Below are 24,163 nucleotides of genomic sequence, written 5' to 3'. Positions count from 1 at the left end.
GTTCAAATATTTCTTCCTATGATATTTCCTCCAGAGCCGTGCCTGCATCTGCAATTAGAGTGCGCTGGGTCATGTCGTTATGGATAGAGAGAGAACAAAAGTCGGTCATTAACTACTGCAAACCCCACCCCAAAACATTTTTGCTATTAAGACTGCTAGGTTCTAAGAACATTGGACAAGGACCGTATTGTTATGGGTCTCGTATGTTGCCTACTTTATTGTGGGCTGATGTTTTTGTGTTCAGAAACAGTCATTAACGCGCAAGACCTGGTGTCACCTTGATCTAAGATGGGCAACTTCCACCTTCCTCCTCCTCCTCCTCCCCCCCACCCCTTGACCTTCCTCTCCAGTCGAGCATGGCGCTGCGCCTCTCCCACTCCTCACAGGGTCTCCCTGGACCACTTCAGCTTTCCTGGTCAATGGGTTTGCATTTCCCTTACAAGCCTTGTACAATCGCTCTGTGCCGGGCAGACAAAGGCAAGGTTTTGAAAGTGGGACGGAATGTGTGTCTGCAGGGCAGAGTGGGGGAAGGCTCAAGTAGCCAGATGCAGAATGGAGAAAAGTGAGGAGGGGAGGCGGTTTCTTGGCTGGGTCTAGAAATGTGTCAGAGTTCAGAGAGGCTGCTGTTTTTCTTCGCTGAGAGATGGGCTGGAGCGGAAAAATGACTAGGGGTGTGCTCCGCTCCGTTTCGGATCCCTGAATCCAAAGCGGAGAGGGCTGATCCGGACCTGCTAAACCCGGTTCTGGAGAGGGTCGGGGGAGGTCCGGATTGACCCGAAGCGGTTCGGAATGGTCCAAATCAATTCAGACTCTTCCGAAGCTTCGGAAGCAGGTAAGTGGGGAAAGGGGGGCTTACCTGGCTCTGCTGCCACCACAGTCCATACAGCGACGGCAGTGGAGCCAGGTAAGTGGGGAAGGGCAGCAAAATGGCATCCGAATATCGATCCAGACCTCCGGATCTCGCTCCAGATCCAGTTCCAGAGCAGGTCGGGGGGGGGGGTGTCCGGATCGACTCAAACTGGTTCGGGCCCGATCCGGAAGGTCCAGATCAGGATACGAAACCGTTTGGGTTAGGGGCCTGCACAGCCCTAAAAATTACAGGGAGGTAACAGCAGCAGCCACAGCTGTTACATTCAGGCACTGTTACAAGAACGACTCTGATGGGGCAGCACAGGTGAGCACCACCACTTCGTCACAGTGCCAGTTCTGAAAGATCATGGGGAGGGGGGGGTGCAAGAGAGAAAGAGAGGGACCGGGGATCTGCTTGCTGAAGGACAGCCTGCTTGCATTCCATCTGAACCTGTGACAAAAGAGACACCTAACCAAGAAGGGGGGAAAAAAAACAAGAAAAGGAGCAGCCCACCCACCCACCCACCCACCATCTCTGTCAGCTCTTGCTCCCTCCCTTGTAATACGAACATAAGAAGATCCCAGAGGCTGGATCAGACCAAGGGCCCATCTAGTCCAGCCCTCTGTTCACACAGCAGCCAACCAGCTGTTGACCAGGGACCCACAAGCAGGACATGATTGCAACTGTATCCCCCAACTGGTGTACCTCGGCGTACCGTCTCTGCTACTGGAGGTAGCACATCAGGACTAGTAGCCATTGATCACCTTCTCCTCTAGGAAGAGCGATCATCCTTGAGCCCTGGGCCTCCAGACACGCCTACTGTCCTACTGCTTCCACAAACACAGGACTGTCAGGAGCAGCCTTCACAGGCAGGGCAGTTTCCTTTGGAATACAGAACACTGGAAGCTTCAGAGGCAATCTCTTTATTTGCAAGTAGAAAGGCTGAGCACGGGGTGCACAAGGAAGTATACAGGTGATACTGTATACTCTATTCATAACAACATCCCCAGATCCTAAAAACTAGCCACCGCCCCCCACCCCCAACAAGTTCACATCACTGCTCATGTTGAGCTGTTTTCCCAGGTGACAATGACTGAAGGTCTCATTAAACAAAGGAGAACCTGCCATCTATGTTGCTCAGGTTCATATCTGGAAAATCATTCAACCCTCTATAAAAGTGTGTTCTCTCTCTCTCTCTCTCTCTCTCTCTCTCTCTCTCTCTCACTCACTCACTCACTCACACACACACACACACACTCAATTGTTATCCAAATTCAGTTTCTGAATGTTTATTTCTGTCTGACCTGTTCACTTGCAATATTTTCTTGCTTCAAGAAGTACCCATAAAAGTGTGCTGTAAAGTAGAGACATGTCCACGCAGTGCTGATGCTGCAAAGCTGCCAGAAACATGTAGTTGAACTTTTGTAAACACATCTCACAGCTGAACTACTGCTACAACAACATTGCCTGGAGAGTGTGTGTGTGTGTGTGTGTGTGTGTGTGTGTGTGTGTGTGTGTGTGTGTGTATAAATGTGCAAACATCCACATCTTCAAATGATTGGCAATCACTTTTGCTGTGCAATTGCACTTGCTCCTAGTTGTATCATGTAGCAAAATTGCTTTGTGGATGAGACCTTTCCCACCTCTCCTGTGAGGGCTCTGTAATATTAGGCTGCCGAAATACCTAAAATACCTAAAGGAGGACAGGGCTCCTGTGTCTTTAACAGTTGCAAAGAAAAGGGAATTTCAGCAGGTGTCACTTGTATGCATGCAGCACCTGGTGAAATTCCTTCATCACAACAGTTAAAGCTGCAGGAGCCCTGCCCTCTTTTTTACCTGGTCATGCTAGGCAGGGCTCCTGCAGCTTTAACTGTTGTGATGAAGAAGGAATTTCACCAGGTGCTGCATGCATACAAATGACACCTGCTGAAATTCTTTTCTTTGCAACTGTTAAAGACACAGGAGCCCTGTCCTCCTTTCCATATGGTCACCCTTCCTAAAAAGAAACACAAACCACATCCTCAAATGTCCACAGGCAATTTGGTGACTTTGGAAGAAGAGACTAAATGCCTGTGCCTTTAGTACAGCCAACTTTCTTTCTTTTTTCTTTTTTTTAATTTTTATTTAATACTTCAAACAATACATCAATACAAAATAAAACAATACTACATAATACACAATAATATAAAATAAACATTTGATAACATATATTCTAACTTAATTCTCTTAACATAATCATACTTAACATAAAAGTGCTCCCCCCAACCACGGGATCTTATTCATGTTTCCAAAATCTCATTGCTTCCTCTGGAGGTGTTTTCCCTCTCCCCTTTGATAATACAAATTCTACAAACTGTTTCCATATTCCCTCAAAATCATTCATTTTTATCATTCCTCTTCTAACTTTTGTATTACATGTTAGTTTATCGTTAATAGCAATATCCCATATTTCTTTATACCAATCTTCTATATGATAATCCCCTTGAACTGTACAGCCAACTTTCAAACAGTCATTGCTTCCACCACCTCTTCTCAGTATCAGTTCCATTCTGAACTTTTGCCGATAGGAGCTGCCAAACATAGCTCACAAAAGACATTATGGGATGGCTGTGTGACGTAGGCCACTGAGCATTTTGGGCCAAGCTCTTTTGATAGCTAGCAAAATCTGACTCTTCAGCTACCAACACCACTCTCTTCTTGGCTGCATTCAAGCCTGATACATTTTATCTCTGTATTTTATATTATTTGAATGTTCCCCATGGATATATAGATGGCAGACTGGAAATGTCCGTCTTCAGTGACACACCCTCCAATAGTGGGAGGGGTGTTCCCCTCTCCCCCGGCCTGTTCTCAGCCTCCTTTTCCTGCCTCTGCAGAAAACAAAAAGAGACGAGACACTCGAGAAATAGCGATTATGTCCTACATAGGGAGACAAATTGGGATTCCCAGTTAGTCACAGATGTTTAATTTAATTACAATTAATGAATTACAGTTTACCCTAAGGGGGAATTGGCTTCCTTTGCCAAAGAGGTGTTTAGTGAAGAGCATTCAAATTCATGACCTAGACCTCAGATTAACAGGCTGTCCATTAAGAATGCATGAGTAGCTTTAAAGGCTGCATTTATCTGTTATGGTCCTTTTAATCACTTGTAATGTCTTAAAGAAGACCATCAAATGGTAAAATACTATAAATTAAGATTCTAGCTTACCCTGCCTGTTAAAGGGGCATTTTCCCCACTGACAAGAATTGAAGGGGGCAGCTCCGTAACATCAACAAAATTCGTGTACGAGTACAGGAACTCGGAAGCCATGGGCCCTTGAGCTTCCATCCCAGGGCATCTTCGAGCAAGGAAATGCACATGCTACAGAAATCATCATCACTCACACAAACCATAATAACTAAGCACCTCGAAGGCTGGGCAGCGAACAATAATTACGTTAAGAAGCATACATCCTGCTTGCAGATTCGTTCGCTAAAGAGGCCATGGCCTCAATCCTCACAAATAAAGAGGCTTCCTGTGCACAAAATTTGTAACATTTGAACAAGAGAGAAAATAATAATAATAATAATAATAATAATAATAATAATAATAATAATAATAATAATGGATTGGGGCGGGGAACAACACTAAATAAAATATAATACATAAAATTAGTTAAAAGAGCATATAAAACCAATACAGTATTAAAATAACAATCACAGTATCTTAAAATTCTTAGGTTTAAAATTCATCTGGGTTGGGCAGGCCTGCCAGAAGAGACTAGTCTTTACAGCTGTCTTAAACTCAGAGGGAGCTTTAAGCTGATGAATCTCCTCTGGCAGCCCATTCCACAGTCTGGGGGCGGCAGAAGAAAAGGTCCTCTGGGTAATCGTTCCCAGCCTAGTTGTGGCTTACTGGAGTAAACCCTTCCTAGAGGACCTGAGTGTGTGGGGCGGATTGTATGGGTGTGTTAGCCTCTTCTGGGGAGGGGGGTGCTCTGACTGGGAGAATATTTATTTACTTACTTACTTACTTACTTACTTACTTACTGTATGGATGTATGTTCTTTGGGTGGGGGAGAGGGACCGCTGGAACTTCATCAAGTCTTTAGGACCCCAGTTTGAGCAATTGTTGTCCCATTCTTCTGCAAGGATGTCTGAGGTGTGAAGGGTACATGCATTGCCTATAGACCCACACAGGTTTAATTCTCTAGGACTACAACCACAGAACTTCATGCCTTCAAGTAGACATTTCATAGAATCACAGTTGGCGGGAACTTTCTGCAAGAGCTCTGCAGGTGGCTGTTTCCCTCAGCATTGGGGCAGTTGGATGCCATCTACAAGGATTGCATGGACTAACCAAACACTGCCCCAGAGAGTCTTCCATGGAGTGGAGAGGGAAGCGGAAGCAGATTCCAGGCAAAACAGAATACTTGGCAACTTCACTGAGCCAGAACAGTGGCGTTAAGTTGGACTGGAACAGGGGAGATGCAGATTCTAATCCCTTCTCAACCCTGAAGCTCACTGGGTGTCTTTGGGCCAGTCACTGACTCTCAGCCTAACCTACCTCACAGGGTTATTGTGAGGAGAAAATGGAGAGGAGGGGGAACATGTAAGCTGCCTTGGGTTCCTTGAAAGAGGGGAAAAGCCAGGATATATGTGTAATCATCATCATATCATAGAATAGTAGAGCTGGAAGGGGCCTATAAGGCTATCGAGTACAACCCCGTGCTCAATGCAGGAATCCACATTTAAAGCATACATGACAGATGGTTGTCCAGCTGCCTTTTGAATGCCTCTCATGTGGGAGAGCCCATGACCTCCTTAGGTCATGGGTTCCATGCTCTGTCAGGAAGTTTTTCCTGATGTCCAGCTGGAATCTGGCTTCCTGTAACTTGAGCCTGTTATTCCATGTCCTGCACTTTGGGATGATCAATAAGAGATCCTGGCCTTCCTCTGTGTGACAACCTTTCAAGTGCTTTAAGATTGCTATCATTTCTCCCCTCAATCTTCTCTTCTCCAGGCTAAACATGCCCGGGTCTTTCAATCTCTCTCCATAGGTCTTTGTCATCATCATCATCATCATCATCATCATCACCATCTGTGAAGAAAGAGTCCTGGCAGGTTTGATGGAAGAAGTGTTTTTGAACACTTGCAAAATTTCATGTAAATGCTAAGCTTTCAGCTTTGTCTGAAGAAGATGGTGCATCTTCTTCAGTCCAAGCTGCAACCACAACCACAACCCCCAAAATATGCAATAAAGTGAGAGCCATGAGGCGTGAGGGTGAGCAGGAGACTCCCCACCCACCTACTTGATGCAACCTGGAAGTTTCCCACCTCTCTGATGGTGTGAACATGCTTCTGCTTCTCCCAAGTGGAAACAGAATGGTCTGGTGATTATTTTCCTTAGCCGTTGAGTATTTATATCTTTGCGGTCTTGGGGCCGGTGCAGGCATATAAAGAAAACACCCTCATCCGCATTCTGATTTCCCCTAGCTTTAGTCAAGGGACTTAAAACATGTAAATCAAAAAATATCCCTGAGGTGAATTATATTGACGTGACTCTGGCAGCAAATAATGCCCTTGTTAATGAGATAAAGGAGGGAAGCAATCCCTTTCCCAAAGAATACGTCAACTGCTGCGCTCTGCTTTTCGCTCTTGTTGCTGAAGCATTTCCTGACACAGTCACAGACGCTTGCCTCTCTACTGAAATTTCAGAATTCCTCCCCTTGCTGGCCAAGAGCAATAAAGTCACAGAGATGCATAATGTTTAATGATTAGAATCACCCACACTCACCCACAAACACACACACACACACACATCTATTCTGGAAGCCTTTGGACTGATGTGTATATTTTGGGAACTTCCCCCTGTGAACAAGACTCTGTTGTTCTTTCAGCACTGAGAATAGTTTCAAAAACGATATTGATACGTTAGGTGGCAGCCAGCCAGACGTGTTACAGGCTGCCCTGTGCTACTTTCCAGTCAGAGATCAGAATAAACGCACAGAGCCTAAAATGCAATGTGGGCACCAGCACCACCATTTATATGTGGGGCTGTGGGCCTTGTTCTGGCTCTTGAGCATAGCGCCCACTTGGATTCAGAGGGGAGGCTGTCCAAGCTTTGCAAGGGGCAGAAATAGCCCATGGACGCCTGTGCCAGTCGCGGAGGGGTCACGACCTTCACTCCTATTGATCTCCCCTCTCTAATTTCCAGCGCGGGCTGAGGCGTGTTCTTCCAACCTGCTGGTGTACATTAGAGCAGAAATCCATAACATGGCCCTGTTCATCCAAGCACAGGAAGAAACTAAATTAAATGGTAAAAAACAATCTCAGGCCAGGGTTGGAGACAATTCATCATGATCCTGAATGTCACCCAGGCGGGACAACCGAGGGGGCTTCGACCAACAGCCCCAAAAGAGAGGCCAAGCAAAGTCTGTAGGACAATCGCTTTGCCCCTCCCAGAAGGCTGACTTGAGATATTTTCATCACCGCTAGCCAAAAGAGAAGGAAATCCTGTGGGATTTACATTTTCATATTTCCCAAGTGAATATGACCATTTGTGTTCAAATAAATAAATGGAGACTCAAAGACAAATTTGACACAATGTTTTTGGGCTAAATTGAAGCAAGAAGGGGCTTGGGTTCAGGAGAGAGAAACGTTCAGGTGCTGCCCCCATTTATGTATGTATGACCCTGTTCGGATGACATGCTAAGCCAAGGTGGTTAAGCATTTTGAGCTAAACATTATGGCTTAACAATGTGTTGTGAACCATTCCTAACCATGGTGGCTACATAACCGTGGTTTAAACACTCTCACTTGCCATTTGCCGCAAAAGGGTTAGCAGCCTAACCATGCCTTAGTGTGATGTCTGAACAGGACCTACGTATGTTATCTAAATGTATATCCTGTCTTTCCGCACATTGGTAGCCAAGGCACAAACCCTAAACCAAAACACACCCTCTCATGTAGACACAATGTGTGGTGGCCAAATTCATTTCAACCTAGAGAAATGGTTTAAACAAAACAGTTCCCTCGATTGTCTGCCTACGCTATTTTCTGGCAAACATTTAGCATCACAGGGCCCCTTTGGGGGTGCAGACAGGGTCTCACGTGCTAAATAAAGGCAACGTCTAAAGTTTTCTATTGAACATCTGGAGGTGACCTAGATGCCAGATCTCATAAGGTTCAGGGAGCAGAGCCTGAGAATTGGTGGTGGGGGAGAGAGAGATGCCTAGTAGAGCCTAATGGTGCCCAGAGGGGACTGAGGGTGATATCTTGTGGGTGAAGGGGTGGAGCATATCAGGATAAATGCCAAGTTCTACATTTAGGAAATAGAAACCAAATGCACAGTTACAAGATGGGGGATACTTGGCTCAGCAATACTACAAACGAGAAGGATCTTGGAATTGTTGTAGATCGCAAGCTGAATATGAGCCAACAGTGCGATATGGCTGCAAGAAAGGCAAATGCTATTTTGGGCTTTATTAATAGAAGTATAGCTTCCAAATCCCGTGAGGTACTGGTTCCTCTCTATTCGGCCCTGGTTAGGCCTCATCTAGAGTATTGCGTCCAGTTCTGGGCTCCACAATTCAAGAAGGACACAGACAAGCTGGAGCATGTTCAAAGGAGGGCAACCAGGATGATCAGGCCATTGAGTCCAACCCCCTGATCAATGCAGGAATCCACCCTAAAGCATCCCTGAGAGATGGCTGTCCAGCTTCCTCTTGGAGGCCTCTAATGTGGGAGAGGCCACAACCTCACCAGGCAACTGATTCCATTGTCGTACTGCTCTAACAGTCAGGAAGTTTTTCCTGATGTCCAGCTGGAATCTGGCTTCCTTTAACTTGAGCCCGTTATTCCGTGTCCTGCACTCTGGAAGGATCGAGAAGAGATCCTGGCCCTCCTCTGTGTGACAGCCTTTTAAGTATTTGAAGAGTGCTATCATCTCTCCCCTCAATCTTCTCTTCTCCAGGCTAAACATGCCCAGTTCTTTCAGTCTCTCTTCATAGGGCTTTGTTTCCAGACCCCTGATCATCCTGGTTGCCCTCCTCTGAACACGCTCCAGCTTGTCTGCATCCTTCTTGAATTGTGGAGCCCAGAACTTTATGCAATACTCTAGATGAGGCCTAAGTATGATTTGATGACCAACTTGCTAGTGTGGTCACTGGAAGCTTCATCACACTTCCCCATTTCCCTCGAATTATCCCAGAGGCTCATGAAAGCTGTCGTCGTTGTTGGTTTTGTTAGCCCCATCACACCACCTCTGCCCTGCTCCTGTGCATGCCCCGGGAGCAGCCATTTCCCCCGGCAGAGGGGGAGGGAGAGGAAGGAAACTTCACACGGGCGAGAGGATCTCTTTATGGGGAGGGTTGGGGGTGACAAGGGAGAGATGCTCCCTCACCCGCCCGCTCTGCTTTTTCTGTGTGTGTTTTTACTCAAGTGTAAGCACACGCACACACCCCGCACACACTAGCAAAAGCAACTGCAAAAGAACTTACTATTTCTGTGATTGGCAGGGATAGGATTTTGCTGTTACTATCTTTACTCAAAAGTAAGTGCCTTCCTGATGTGGTGGGACGCGAAAAGGCGGGTCCCCGTGGTTCACTGAGTGGTGGTCACAGACTCTCAAGGCACACTTTCTCTCTCTTTAGAAGGTTTATTACGAGCAGCGCTGCAAGGTGACAGTCTCAGAAGACCTGAGGACCTGCCCAATAATTTCAGGAAAGGCTAACATATTTATAGGGTCAGTTCCCCTCAGATACAATGGCAGAACCTTCCCACCAATCATAATACAGTTCTGCAATATAATAACCAATGAGAAGCAAGGCATTTAGGCATGTACAGAGTGTAAGTACTTCTCTGCCTAGAAAAACAATACATAAATGGGTATTGAAATAGTTACAGCAACCAAATCTCCATCTGTTTCCTTTGCGGTTAGCTTGCCTTGAAAACATCTTACTCCACCCTCTAGCTGCCTGTGTTGACACCGACTTGTGACATGATTCCAACATCAGCTATGAGTTGTGAAAGTAGTTGCAGTCTTAAAAATATGTTTTGGTTACGCAGAAAGCCATGAATCTTATGATTATGATTTATAGAGCCATTTTCCTATACCTGTGGGCATAGGTAAAAGAACCACCCAACTTGATTTCCTCGACACTGAGTACCAGAACGCTTTGGCTGGGCGACTCCGCTCTCGTCATCCTCCTGCGCCCCCAGTGGCCACTCGGAGAACAACAAAAGTTTCGCTACTAAAGGGGTCCAAAATACGTCGCTTCTTTTAGGGAAGGAGCGCAATCACAGCAGGAGGCATCGGAGTACTTCACAATAAAAGCAGATTATAAAGTAGAAAACATCGGAGTGCTTTGCATGTAATTCACAGTGAACGCACAGTATAACGCTGGTGTGATGAAGCTCTTCGTGCCTTCTTCAAAGATATTTTCAAAAGGGGCTGATTACAGGCGGGTGCCAGGAACATTTGGTGAAATGAAATGCAGATTTTGGACAAACAAAGCAATGTAACAACTAGAGGGACAATTCAGGTGTGTGGGGGGGGTGAGTTGGGGGGCTGGCTGGTTTTTCTTCATTCAGTTGCTGACTGATATAAAAGTTACAAATTGGATGAGATTCCTTAAGAGATTCAGCTCTTTTTCACGACCAAAATGTCTTCTTTTTCTTTGTAAGCCAAATAGGGCCCCCTCCCCTTCACGTCTCTTGAAAACAGCAGCTTCTGCAATCAAAAGAACAACATTTACCATGGCTTTTATCAAAGATTTCAACTGCCTTCATCTTAAGGAAAATAACCCTTTTATTTTGTTGTGGACATAAAATTATGGCCTTGGGAAAATTGGAAGCATTTCTGTTGAGGGAAATCAATTTTCTCACTGCCACGTATGCTCAATATGTCACAGCCATTACCCAGAAAATAACAGCCAAGTACAACTGAAATGATGGGTAGAACAAACTCCAGCTTAGCCCACAGAGCAACAATCCCACCACCACCACACACACTTTAAAGAGGTGTATTTGTATCAAATAAAATGAAGGGGTATCAAATAAAATGAAGAATCCCCCCCCAAAAAAAAGGCTTTCTTTTTGATCAAGTATTTCCAGACATCCAAAGTATGAGATGTTGAGAAATTTGCTCTTTGGTTAATCCATCTCAGTGTTGCCACTGTGTTGAAGCAGGGCTTCTGTGCCATGAAGCAGCAGGCAGAAATTCAACAGGGAAGTTTTTTGCCATGACAGAAAATTCCAATATAAAGTTTTTTTCGTGGGGGGGGGGAACCCTGTGATGATCCAAGAAAATAAATGTTCCTGAATTCACAAGGATCCCAGTTCTACTCATCCCTGAAACTAAAGAAAAGTAAGACACTCTTGTTCTCTCCGCACTCCCTGTGTTCCCCCCTTCCCTGGTGATGGCTCTGAGTAGTAAACACACATTTTAGGTTTTCTCTTAGAACAGGAGTCTAAGAACTAAGGGTGCACACGGACCCCCCAATCCGCTTCGCGCCGCTCCGCCCGTCTCCCGCTCCGCTCCGTCCGTCTCCCGCTCCGCTCCGTGGATGGAGATCCAGCTTCGCCGCCATCACTATATGGATGGCAGCTGTGGCGCAAGATAAGCCACCCACCCTGCCCCTTTACCTTCCTCCGTCACGGTCTTCAATTGAGGCCCCGGTTGAAGCCGGAAGAGGCCTCAGCCTTCACTTCCGGCTTCAACCGGGGCCTCAATTGAAGCCCACGACAGAGGAAGGTAAATGTCCCTCCTCCCTGCTCCCTTACCTGGTGCTGCCGCTGCCGCCGCATGGATGGCGGCGCTAGCAGCGCCAGATGAGTCCCCCTCCCCCCCCCCACTTACCTGCAGGCGAAGCTCCGGATTAAGGCGATCCCCTTCGCCTCGATCCGCAGCCCCCCTGACTCTCTTCGCCTCTGCCTTTTCTTTTTGATCAAGTATTTCCAGACATCCAAAGTATGAGATGTTGAGAAATTTGCTCTTTGGTTAATGCATCTCAGTGTTGCCACTGTGTTGAAGCAGGGCTTCTGTGCCATGAAGCAGCAGGCAGAAATTCAACAGCCTCGCTCCTGCTTCTCTGAACCGAAGAGAAGCGGAGCACATCCCTACTAAGAACCCTGCTTTGACCTGCCTGCTGCTCCCAGAAGATCCAAGGCTGGTGAAGACTGGAGAAAGAGGGTCTTCTTAGTGGTGGCTCTGGGCCTCTGTCCTCAAGGAAGCTCACCTGGTGCCAAGTCTAATCTTCTTTCAGCATCTGTTAATCCACCTAGCCCAGTATTGCCTACTATTGAAATTGTGCATCTTTGGAGAAAGGGGTAATTGTGGGGCGGAAAGGGGAGGTCCCACATCTGTGACGACAATGGGAGCTGCCCCTGTAACTACGCGCACTAGATTAACTCTGAATTAAAACCACCACTGACACATGGACAAAAATCCACAGCGACATCGGAGCAAAGGGAAAACACACGTGGAAAATCGATACTTTGGAGAAGGGCAGTTGCTCAGGGAAAAGCCCGATGGGCTTGTGAGTTGGTGGCTGCGGCATATAGACAATGCACACCGAAAGCACTTCTGCCCTGTGCATTCAGAGGCCTCAGTCCCTGAAGCCACATTTCAGAGTTCAGGTTTATTCATTCAAAACCCAGTCCGTCGCCTGATACTGTTAGGGAAATTCCCCATACCTGGTAGGGAAGGGAGGGACAACTTCACAACCAGTCCAGAAATAGAGTCTTTATTTACTGTGGACACAGGAGAAAAGCCCCACGCCTCGTCCAAACCGATGGCAGAGACTGTTTAACCATTAGCTACATCAGCATACGTTTATACTTCATCCAAGTTGCTCTAATGAAGTCATACTTTTCCCTCCTCCCTCCTTTGACTGATCACAAGTCCCATACATGTTCCATAAACAGAAACCCATTCATACATAAGCAATGCCATATTTTGGCAGCCTATGACTGGTACAAAATGTTGCATTCTGTTTCTTGATAAGCACCACAGGGAGAGAGAGGAATTCTGACCCTTCAGTAATCCCTGGTCAGAGGGCTTTCAATGGTTTGGATGCCTCTATGTCTGGGGAATATGGAAACTTGCTTCTGGGCTCAAGGCCCTCTTTCTCTGATATGTTTTGCTATGAGGTGTGGGGCAAAGGGTTTAGGACAACCTGGAGCCTTAAGTGAAGACTAGGCACTTTATTATTTTCCATGAGGAGACACAAAGGTGGAGGCCAGGGCCAGAAGTGTGCATGCTTTTGTACTTTTATTCACCTTGGAATAAGGGGCTTCAGGTGGGCTTTTCAGATTTCTTTATCGATATGTATCAAGGAATGCTTGCTCCTAGCTAGTCAGGCTTGCTAAATGTTCAGACTAGGCAGGAAATACATGTGTCCCCAAATCTTTCATTCTGGAACCTCACCCTGCTGTTCTTGCAGTAATTTGTATGGATGCAGCCACAAATATTTGGCTTTGGACAAGAGGAGGAGGAGGAGAGAGAGAGAGAGAGAGAGAGAGAGAGAGAGAGAGAGAGAGAGAGAGAGAGAGATCCTTGCCCTGGCAGGGGAAACAAAGGGAAACTTTATAGCTGGCCTTGAAGAAAATAAGATAAAGTCTGGATATAATAGGTCTTTTTTCCCCTCTAGCCCAAATTAAGTAAATGTTCTCTAGTCAGCTATTAATCTTTTCATTGTAAATAAGTTTGTTCAGATTAGTAGGAGATCGTTTTCAAGAACATTTCCTAACATGCTCATTATGTTATCAGGAATTAGAAGGTAACATGAATCAAACATTTACAGCATCTATTAGTTAGGACAAAGAACAAACATAATGCACTCATAAATAGTGTCGCAGCAATTCCAGATAGCTATGCTATTGGCTTCTTGTGTTTTGGACCCTTCTTCATGGTGTGCTCTGTCAAACTGTGGCTATGGAACATCCTCAGCCACAATGTCACAGCCAGCCTCAGCAACTTCCTTATGCTGCCTCTCTCTCTCTCTCTCTCTCTCTCTCTCTCTCTCTCTCTCTCTCTCTCTCTCTCTCTCTCTGTGTGTGTGTGTGTGTGTGTGTGTGTGTGTGTGTGCAGTGCACCACCATCCACCCTCTTCCATCTCCATGCCTTCGCTCCTGCTCCTCTGCTCCTCCCTGCATGAGCAGCGGAGGTTTAATGCTGCATCAAATGGTTTGTAAACTTGCCAGGTTTCCAGACCATGTCATGCATCAAACATTGAAGCCTACAACTCTCAAGAGAAGCTGCCTTGAAGACAGTCAGACCATCAGTCTCCTGGGCCAATGATTGAGTTGACTACTTCAACTGGCAGGGGCACTCTGATGTTCCAGCTGGACATCAGGAAAAACTTCCTGACTGTTAGAGCAGTACAACAATGGAACCAGTTACCTAGGGAGGTGGTGGGCTCTCCCACACTAGAGGCATTCAAGAGGCAGCTGGACAGCCATCGGTCAGGGATGCTTTAAGGTGGATTCCTGCATTGAGCTGGGAGTTGGACTCGATGGCCTTGTAGGCCCCTTCCAACTCTGCTATTCTATGATTCTACTGCAGAAAGAAGACTTTTCCAACCCTGCTGCTACGTGGGTTTTTTTTTTTAACCGGAGAAACCACTGATGGAAGGAACTAGGGCCTTCATCTACTCAGAAGTCATGTCCCCTGCCACCACTGAGCTGGGTCACCTCCCTTGTGTCACAACAAATGTTGAGGTTGGTTTTATTGCAACTGGCCAACACGGCTGCACTGAAATCTCACGAGCTGCATGAGCGATGCAGTGCTGCGCAGGGCCAAAGGTTGACCGTTCCTGCAGGAAGTGTTCCAAAGAGTTATTGCCCTTGGCAAATGACAGGGATGTAAAATTAAAAGCAAGTGATGAAACATCATGTTGCAGAAATGTAATTATTAGTATGGCACCCAAGAATTCTATGGACAACTGCCAATTACAACTTGGCCACGGCCAGTCCTGACTGATCGTTTATATCATGAAAGTAGCAAGAAGGGATTGCAAGCTGGATATGTTTTTATGGCCTCAACATTGTACACAACTAGTTGTCCATGGACATGATTTCCAAAAACACATACATTTCAGAGGCCATATGCTAGTCATAGATAAGCTTTCTCATTCTGTGATGATGAAGCCCAGCAACTCCTATGAACTCAGAGCGCAGTAACCAAGATACTTGACTTTAGCTCAAGCTGATCTTCCGCATCAAATATTTCTTTTAGAATAAGAGCATAAACGTTAGAACATAAGAGAAGCCCTGAAGCTAAGACAGACCTCTCTAGGGAAAGGCCACAACCAAGATGCGAGGTGAGCAAGAGCCCTCTGGAACAATTGCTCCCCAGCAATGAGTATTCAGAGGCATGTGTTGGTGATAACCTCTGTTACTTGAATGGTTAAAGAGCCACTGATGTTTAAATAATACAATTGCTTAGGATGGGTATTAAAACCTGCTAATCCAAGGCCATAGGTAGATGGGGCGATATCCCGGGGCAATCCCCGGGATCATCCCTGTGTGTCCACATGACGCACAGAGTAGGGTGACCATATGAAAAGGAGGACAGGGCTCCTGTATCTTTAACAGTTGCATAGAAAAGGGAATTTCAGCAGGTGTCATGTGTATATATGGGGAACCTGGTGAAATTCCCTCTTCATCACAACAGTTAAAGCTGCAGGAGCCCTGCCCTCTTTTAAATCTGGTCACTCTAGTATAGCTCCTGCACCTTTAACTGTTGTGATGAAGAGGGAATTTCACCACGTTCTCCATATATACAAATGTCACCTGCTGAAATTCCCCTTTCTATGCAACTGTCAAAGACACAGAATCCCCCTGTCCTCCTTTTCATATGGTCACCCTAGCACAGGGGATCCTGCGAGCAGGGAGCGATGATCCTTCCCTTGCCTCGGGATCTTGCCCTACCCTTTGGCCTGTTTTTTCTTCAGTCTCAGGCTGATCCTGAGACCGTGGAACATGTGTGCGGGCGTTGCGGTTTGTCCCAGCTCCTCGCAGTTACTCACGAGGAGCCAGGAGCCGCACATGGGGCGCAGAGCTCCTCAGGAGCTCAGCACCCATCAGGGGTTGGGTGGGGGAGCGGGAAAACTTATTTAAAATTAAAAAAAACCTTACCTTTTGCGCATGAGTATTCGTGCGCTCTTCTTTGACAAAAACAAAAAACAAAATGGCGGGCGCAACGTCCTCTCTCTCCGAGGTCATTGTGCGCCATGTGTAAACAGAGGGGGAGATCTCATAATAAAAATATTGCCAGATCTCTTCACCCCTCCATCGCACTAGACCAGGTAGGTCTAGCTGAGACCCAAGAAACATGTAGAAGGTACCACTGCTTACCTTTATAATATAACACACACACACACACACACACACACACACACACACACACACCAGTCCAGGTGTCAGTGCTGAAAACATATTTATCATTTAATAGCATTAATAGCTCCAAGCCTTACAATGACATTGATGTGCTCCTCTAAATGTTATTTATTTGTTATACTGCTTTTCAGACAGATATTCAGTCCCAACATGGCTTATATTAATGCAAGAAAGAGAGACAGGTAACCAGGTGTGTCTCCTCATTTGGGGCCCAGATGCTCTTTCCTTTTCTTGGCGTTTTTCCTGGCAGGGGACAAGCCAGTAGCCTTTTCATCTCTGCCACTGGCCAGACGCACAAGTGTCCATCGCTTGGCTTCTGCAGTTCCAGGGCAAACTATTAAACACTCCTGTCCCAGAATAAGTACAGAAATCAATAGGAAATTAATCTTCTTGTTCTTTGTAATGTTGCAAGTAAGCCAAATCATGTTACTTTTCATGAAATGACATATTGCCATTGCTATTTTGAAACAAATGATCGCTAATAAAGCTGCGTGCTTTTGCTCAAGTTCTATTTCGCAGGGGCTTACCCATCAGCAAGGGGCTGTGGGTGTTTGGGCTGATGGAGACAGGAGGGAGTCAGACAGTGGTTTGCCCTGAAACATTTCTCAAGGGAGTGGACCTCTGTAGGGCTTACTGAAAACATCTAGAGCAGCCTTTCTCAACCTGGGGCGCTCCAGATGTGTTGGACTACAACTCCCAGAATGCCCCAGCCAGCTGGCTGGGGCATTCTGGGAGATGCAGTCCAACACATCTGGAGTGCCCCAGGTTGAGAACCACTGATCTAGAGGAAGCATTATATCAATACTGAGGATCATTATTCATATTCAACTTATTATTTATCTCAGGGGGTTCTATCGAGGACCACATTCCCTTGGGGGTGATGTGATGAGGGCTGTATGCTTCCAGTAGGCAGAGCCAAAGTGGGCTGAGAATCCCCAGTCTCTTCCTTTGTCATCCCCCCCTCTCTCCCCCCCATTCCTGTTCCTCTCCTTCTTCCTTCCCACCAGTGGACTCTCAGAGGAAGGACAGATCACTCATGGCTGAGGGTCTGAACTGAATGCCTGCAGCGAGAGAGCTTTTGAACTGAGGCCAAGGGCAACAGGTTGTCGCAGGTCGCCCACCTCTGATTTAGTGTCCCACTGCACTGTTTCCTATGCAGTAAAAGCCTACCAGTCATTCCAGGCCAGTAAGTCCTGAAGGTGCCACACTGCTACCAATGGAAAGAGGAAACTTGTTCCAGTTCTTAGGACATGGAGGATAAGGCTGTCAATGGCAACTAGTCATGATGGCGGTGTATTGCCTCCATCATCACAGGCAGCAGGTCTTGCTGAATACCCGTTCCTGGCAGACACAAGTGAGAAGATGCTTTTGTGCTCATGCCCTGCTTTAGGGATTCCCAGAGGCATCTGTGTGGTCACTGCAGGAACAGAATGCTGGACTATAGAAGCCTTGGGCCTGATCCAGCAGGGCTCTGCTGGTATTCTTGTGGCATTAGAACTGCATGGTTGATGCAGTAACTTGGAGCTGGGAGCAGGAAGCAGACACATGGGAAGTCTCACTGGGTAGAGCAGTTGAATACAGTTTGCACAAAGCTCAGGAAATGGCCAGAATCACCCAACAAATGGTGCATGTATTTCAACTTCTGCCATAGCCTTCCATCTTCCTAGTTTCCTTGGAAGAGTGATACTGTTTTCTAGCACACCTTGCAGGAACACACCTTGGACATCCAAGGATATGGCTTCTTCTCATCTGCAAAACAAAATATTAATTATATATTTTTTTACTTTCCCATCAGTTTTGGACTATTTAAAAATGTTATCTCTCTTTTACTCTCTCTGTCTGGAGCCATGTCTACACCAGCCCGATAATCCGGGCTGGTCATGGCTGACTCCCTCCTCCCATCCGGGATGTTGCGCTTCCATTTAGACACCCTGGGACGATCCCGGAAGCACTGTTTTTATGGGGTGGAGGGAGAGCAATACTCCCAAACCATAATCCTACATCATAAACCAGGCAAAAGTTTTATTTAAACGTTCTGATCTCACATAAGCACAGGGCTCCTCAAAAGGACCGAATGTATGAATGAACTGGGAGGACTTATCTAACAGTAGTGAATCTAAGTTTGTGAAAAATGATGATTCTCAAGAGGAACATTTATTGGCTGGATTCATTCACAGTAAACAAACTGTGTGATCCAGGTGACATTTCATAGTCAAAAGTCCAATGTAGCCAATGCTAAAAAGTGTGCCTGCCATCAACAAAATATGGAGGATAAGGCTATCAATGGCTATTGGTCATGATGGCTGTATTACTTCCAGTATCCCTCTGAATACCAGTTGCTAGGGAACAGAAGCAGGAAGATGCTATAATTGTACTCATGTCCTGCTTGGAGGCGTCCCATTGGAGCATCTGGTTTGTGAACAGAATGCTGGACTACATGAATCTTTGGTCTGATCTAGTGTGGCTCTCTATATGTTCTTAAAATATGCCAAATTATGGCACCCTTCCAACCCAGCATGGCAACTCTACTCCTGGTTGGAAGATAGTACAATATAAAATACTGTGTTTTGCTTGTTGCCGTTTCACAGGAAAGGATACCTGTAGTAGTGAAAGCACATCTACCCATAAAGGGTACAAAAACTGGGGAAAGTCTATCAAGAATGATCTGGGATGGACGCCTCATGACAGAAATGCTGCCCGCAAAGACGGCATGGTGGTTTGGGAGAGAATAGACAAACCCGGACATAAAGTGTTCTGCCTAATTTGTTCATTTGGGAAATCATTGTGTAGGGACTTGTTTGAAAGCCTAATCTGACTTTTTTTTTTTTACCTTATTAGAATTTGAATTTGGCTGGTTAATACTTGCCATGTAGAAACAAATGATACCACCTAATTAGCGCCATCAAATCAATAGAAGAAAATGAGTTTAGGATGGGAGGATAGATTTGACAAATGCTGTTATTTCTGTTTTGGGAATCTAACGTACAGGATGCCGAATGCCCATCCAGAAATGCACTTTGTCCCTTCTGTACCCTCTTTAAAAATATCCTGGTGTCACTACTGTCCTGTGGAGATGGGGATGGAAGGCAGAGATGGAGAGGCTCAGGTTAAAACATGGTGTTGCCAAGTAAGAGGTTTTGAGGTTTTGTTTTCTTCATACCAACTACACCTATCATTTCGCTGGATTTTGATTGCCAGGCCCCTCCTGACATCATCCACCACCACTTCCTGCCTTACCGTTGGGGTGGCCGCCCGGGGGCTTTCCTGCCAAGGAGTTGAGAGGCAGCCTCATGCAGGCTGTGGCTCATGAAATCACCTTTCCCAACGAAGGGCTTCTGACAGAAGTGTCTTAATTTCGGATCACACAATTCCATCCGCACAAGCAGCAATAAATAATTCATGCTCCCGGCTGGGCCTTTGTTTCGCGCCCCCCCCCCCAAACTGCACAGCCCTAGGAAGCTGACAGCTGCATCAGGACAAGCACCACAGATCCGATGTGACAAGTGACTAACAAGTATTTTTTTCCCACTCGACGGTAAAATAAAAAAGAGAGAGAGAGAGTCACCCATCGCACAAAAGCGCGAAAACAAAACCCCGAAACGAAATGAAGCCGTTGCTTTCTCTTTCTCTAGGCGTTGGCTATCGAGCTGATTTCCAACCCATAAGCTCTGGTCACATTAGGGGACTTGCCTGCCCTCTTTATTCTTCACACTCGCCTGTCCATTTACGCCTGTCCGCGGATCAATATGAGCAATTCTGGGAGAAATACGATGTTGCCAAGGCAACCAAGCCACAAATTCTCAGTGGGAAGCAGTGAGACCCGTAGAGAACTCTCCAGAGGTTTCCCGACCTATGAAGCAAGTTCCTTAAAATTCAGGAATGGACAGAGGCAAAAGCTGGAGGAATCCGTAGCTTATTGCAAAAGGTAACGACTGCAAAGAGAAAACGGGGCTCTCACGTTAAGCTGAGATTCTTTATCAGTAAATATTTTTCCCCCGCACCTTGACACCTCCTGTGTGTGGAATAATCCTCAACTCTTCTCTGCCACATTCTGCCACTGAACACCTCTCAGATTTCAAGTCATACATCATCAGAAGAGGGAGGAAGCAGCTCCATTTCATTGGAGATAATTGCAGCAAAGGAGCAAAATATTCACTCCTTGTTGCTTCAATCCAGAAACAATCAAAGAGAAGCAGTCAGTGCCTGGACATCATTTGCTGTTACAGACTATTTGATGCATTCAAACGAAGCCACAGAATGTGCTCTTTTTATTTTATTTATTTATTTATTTATATAGCACCATCAGTGTACATGGTGCTGTACAGAGTAAAACAATAAAATAGCAGAACCCTGCCGCATAGGCTTACATTCTAATAGAATCATAATAAAACAATAAGAAGGGGAAGAGAATGCACCAAACAGGCACAAGGTAGAGTAAAACTAACAGTATAAAAGTAAGATCAAAATCAAGTTTTAAAAGCTTTAGAAAAAAAGAAAAGTTTTTAGCTGAGCTTTAAAAACTGCGATTGAACTTGTCGTTCGCAAATGTTCTGGAAGAGCATTCCAGGCGTAAGGGGCAGTGGAAGAAAATGGATGAAGCCGAACAAGGGAAGTAGAGACCCTTGGGCAGGTAAGAAACAAGGCATCAGAGGAGCGAAGAGCACGAGCGGGGCAATAGTGTGAGATGAGAGAGGAAAGATGGGAAGGAGCTAGACTGTGAAAAGCTTTGTAGGTCAACAGGAGAAGTTTATATTGGATTCTGAGGTGAATTGGAAGCCAATGAAGAGATTTCAGAAGTGGAGTAACATGGTCACAGCGGCGAGCCAAGAAGATGGTCTTAGCAGCAGAGTGCTGAACAGAAACAAACAAACTGATCTAAGAAGAAGGAAGGCCAGTGAGAAGAAGGTTGCAGTAGTCCAACCGAGAAATAACCAATGCATGAACAAGAGTCAAGTCAGAAGAGACAGACAGTTTGTCAGTTTTTAATTATCCTTCTGAGTGTGGCTTGAGATGTAACTTGGCTGCTCTTGCCATTCACTGATGGAGCATCAAAACAGTTGCTCCTCCACTGTACATGAGCCATGATAGAAAAGAAGCAGAGCTCAGAGCAGGTAAATTACAGCTGCTCCTACCCATTCCTTCCTGGAGAGAATTGTGCTCTGAAATCCAATCGCATAGCAAAGGGCCCTCTCTAGGTTCTGAGACGACTTCAGGGACCTGACATGGATTTCAGGCTGCACCCTTTCACTGAAAATTAAATCTCATCCATGCTCCTTGGGGAAGGATCAGGGAGGCTTGGCAGCTGCCTGTGTCAAAGCAGGCTGCTAGATTTGGGGAGCTCTTAACTAAGCTGACAGACCACAGAGCGGACGGATTAAAAATATGATACACAGAATGGCACAAGGATGCAGAGGGAGGAAAAATCAGGCCCAAAATCAAGGATGTTCAATGCTCTCTACAAATTTCTCTGCATGCAGTCCTGGCTCAATTTGAAAAAGCAGGACCAATGCACTACATTTTCAATAAATTGTGCAGGGATTTACAGTGGATGATGGGTTTTCCCATTCCCTTGGTTTATTAAAATATTAATAAAGATTAATATTTTACTTAATCACTTAATATTAATCATTAACTTATAACTTTATGTAATCACTTAGGGCACAATTCTATGCATGTTAGGCAGAAAAAAGTCCAACAACTCCCACATTCCCCATCCATCCATGCTGACTGGGACATGCTGGGAGTTGTAGGACTTCCTTTCTGTCTCAACATGCATAGGATTGTGCCCTAAACCATGTTAATTTACAACTAGCAGTGCAATCCTATACATGTATACTCAGAAATAAGTACCATTGAGTTCAGTTGGATTTGCTCCCATTTAAATTGGTTAGCAACGATGCTTAAACAGAGTATTTATGACCCTGCTGTTTCTAACTTAGAACCATCTCTTTGTCCTACTGTATACATTTCCCAGCTTTTCCTTTTCCTTTTCTTTTTTACCTATATGGGAATGTCTTTAAAATATTCCCTTATAAGATCTTTCTTATTATTTATTTATTTATTTACCATATTTATATACCGCTCCCCATTGAAAATTTCGGAGCAGTGTACAAGATCAAATGAAAAAACAGAATAAAACACTTAAAACAGGTTTTAAAAGAAGCAAATACAGTGACTCATGGCTGGACATTAAGGAAAGGCTTCTTGGAATAAAGATGTTTTCAGGAGGCACCGAAAGGAGTACAAAGTTGGCGCCTGTCTGACCTCCAGAGGCAGGGAATTCCACAGGAGGGGGGCCACCACGCTGAAGGCTCTTCCCCTGGTGGACTCCAATTGGAGGATGGATCTATGTAGAGCCACCAGAAGCAGACCCTCAGATGACCTCAGTGACCGGGCAGGTTGGTAGGGGAGAAGGCGCTCTCTCTGGTATCCAGGTCCCAAGCTGTTTAGGGCTTTGTACACAAGTACAAGAACCTTAAACCTGGCCCAGTAGCGAATAGGCAGCCAGTGCAGTTCCCTCAGCAGAGGAGTTACATGCTGGAAAGGAGCAGCTCCAGACAATGTTCATTTCTTATGACCAGCACCCATGGTTACGTATGGGAATACAGGAACCTGCAGTGCACCGGAGATTTTTGTCCTCTCTCATTGCCTACAGTATTGCTTCTGTCCTGTTTTGCTCTGCTTTGGCCTAGCCCCAGCCTCACAAAAACAACATCACAAGCAAATGAATATGAAACACATTTCTGATAGGCTAAAGCAAGGGCTGATAGTTACCAGGCAGGCAAGGCCAGTTCATTTCCATGAGGTGAAAACGAGATGCCTTTGTCTGGTAGGTAGACTATAGATATCCGTATCTGAGAAATGATCAAATTGGTTCTTCATTTACATCGAAGAGTCTCCATTAACTCAATGGCAAAGGCACTGGTTCCATTTAGAGATTAATTGAAAGTCTAATATGCTTTATTCAGAGGATATAATATGAACCTAGTTATTATTTAAGAGAAACATAGCATTTTCCCTTTTAAAAAATAATAATTAAAAGCTGTTTTTAGTTTTTAAAATCAATATAATTTCTTTTTCAAATCCAACTTATTCACTCTGTTTGTTGCTGAACAGCCATACCCTTTGTTCAGGAACAGAAGGGACCATCCATTGGAATGTTTCATCATCCTGGTCTCCATTCAAGGGAGAATATTACTAGCGAACCAATTATTATTAGCCAAGTAATTTAGTCTAGAGCTAATTATTATAATGAACTTGCCATATCAGCTTTTGCCTGGCCTGGACCTAGAGAGGCTGGATGAAAGAGGCTCCAAGTCCTGAACTGCTTGAGCGGTGACTGACTGACTGACTGACTTATTTATTTATTTAATTTTTTATACCGCCCAATAGCCGAAGCTCTCTGGGCGGTTCCCAGACTTGATGCTGCTGGGAATGAGGACCGGGTTCACTGCAGTGACCTGCCTTGTGGCCTACTTTATCGTACGACTGCATTGAACTGGCTCAGCTCACCTGGGTTTTCTGACTCTTCGAAGACCTGTTTCTCACCACTGTCCTGTCCCTCTTGGAAGTTTGCAGAGGTGGTACAGCCATCACACTTGACCGTGCTGGTGGCAGCTGTAAAGAAACAGAACAATAAAGCTTTAGCAAAGATCTAACATTCTCTCTCTCTCTCTCTCTCTCTCTGTGTGTGTGTGTGTCTATCTATCTAGCTATCTGTCCATCCATAATATATAATAATAATAATCTATTTATTTGTTACCCGCTTCTCCCTCTGGATCGAGGCAGGGTACAACACAAATGAAAACACCATAAAATACATACAACTAATTCAAACGTTTAAAACCAGTGCATCATTAAAAGCAGCACACCATTAAAAAGGCATCTTAAAATTCAACTGGGTAGGCCTGCTGGAAGAGATCAGTCTTTAT

General features: G+C 45.4%; 1 protein-coding gene across 1 annotated transcript in view; it reads right to left on the bottom strand.

The window, feature by feature from the left end:
- Positions 1–24,163, bottom strand: part of WDR72 (WD repeat domain 72) — a 146,060-nt gene that overhangs the window by 54,247 nt on the left and 67,650 nt on the right. Inside the window, 1 exon segment of the mRNA XM_063142637.1 lies at positions 23,745–23,849. Coding sequence (XP_062998707.1) covers positions 23,745–23,849 — 105 coding nt within the window.

This window comes from Elgaria multicarinata, chromosome 16 (genome assembly GCF_023053635.1).
Source record: "Elgaria multicarinata webbii isolate HBS135686 ecotype San Diego chromosome 16, rElgMul1.1.pri, whole genome shotgun sequence".
Taxonomy (NCBI): Eukaryota; Metazoa; Chordata; class Lepidosauria; order Squamata; family Anguidae; genus Elgaria; species Elgaria multicarinata.
Note: the sequence above shows the minus strand (reverse complement) of the source record. Positions and strands in the feature narration are given on the sequence as shown.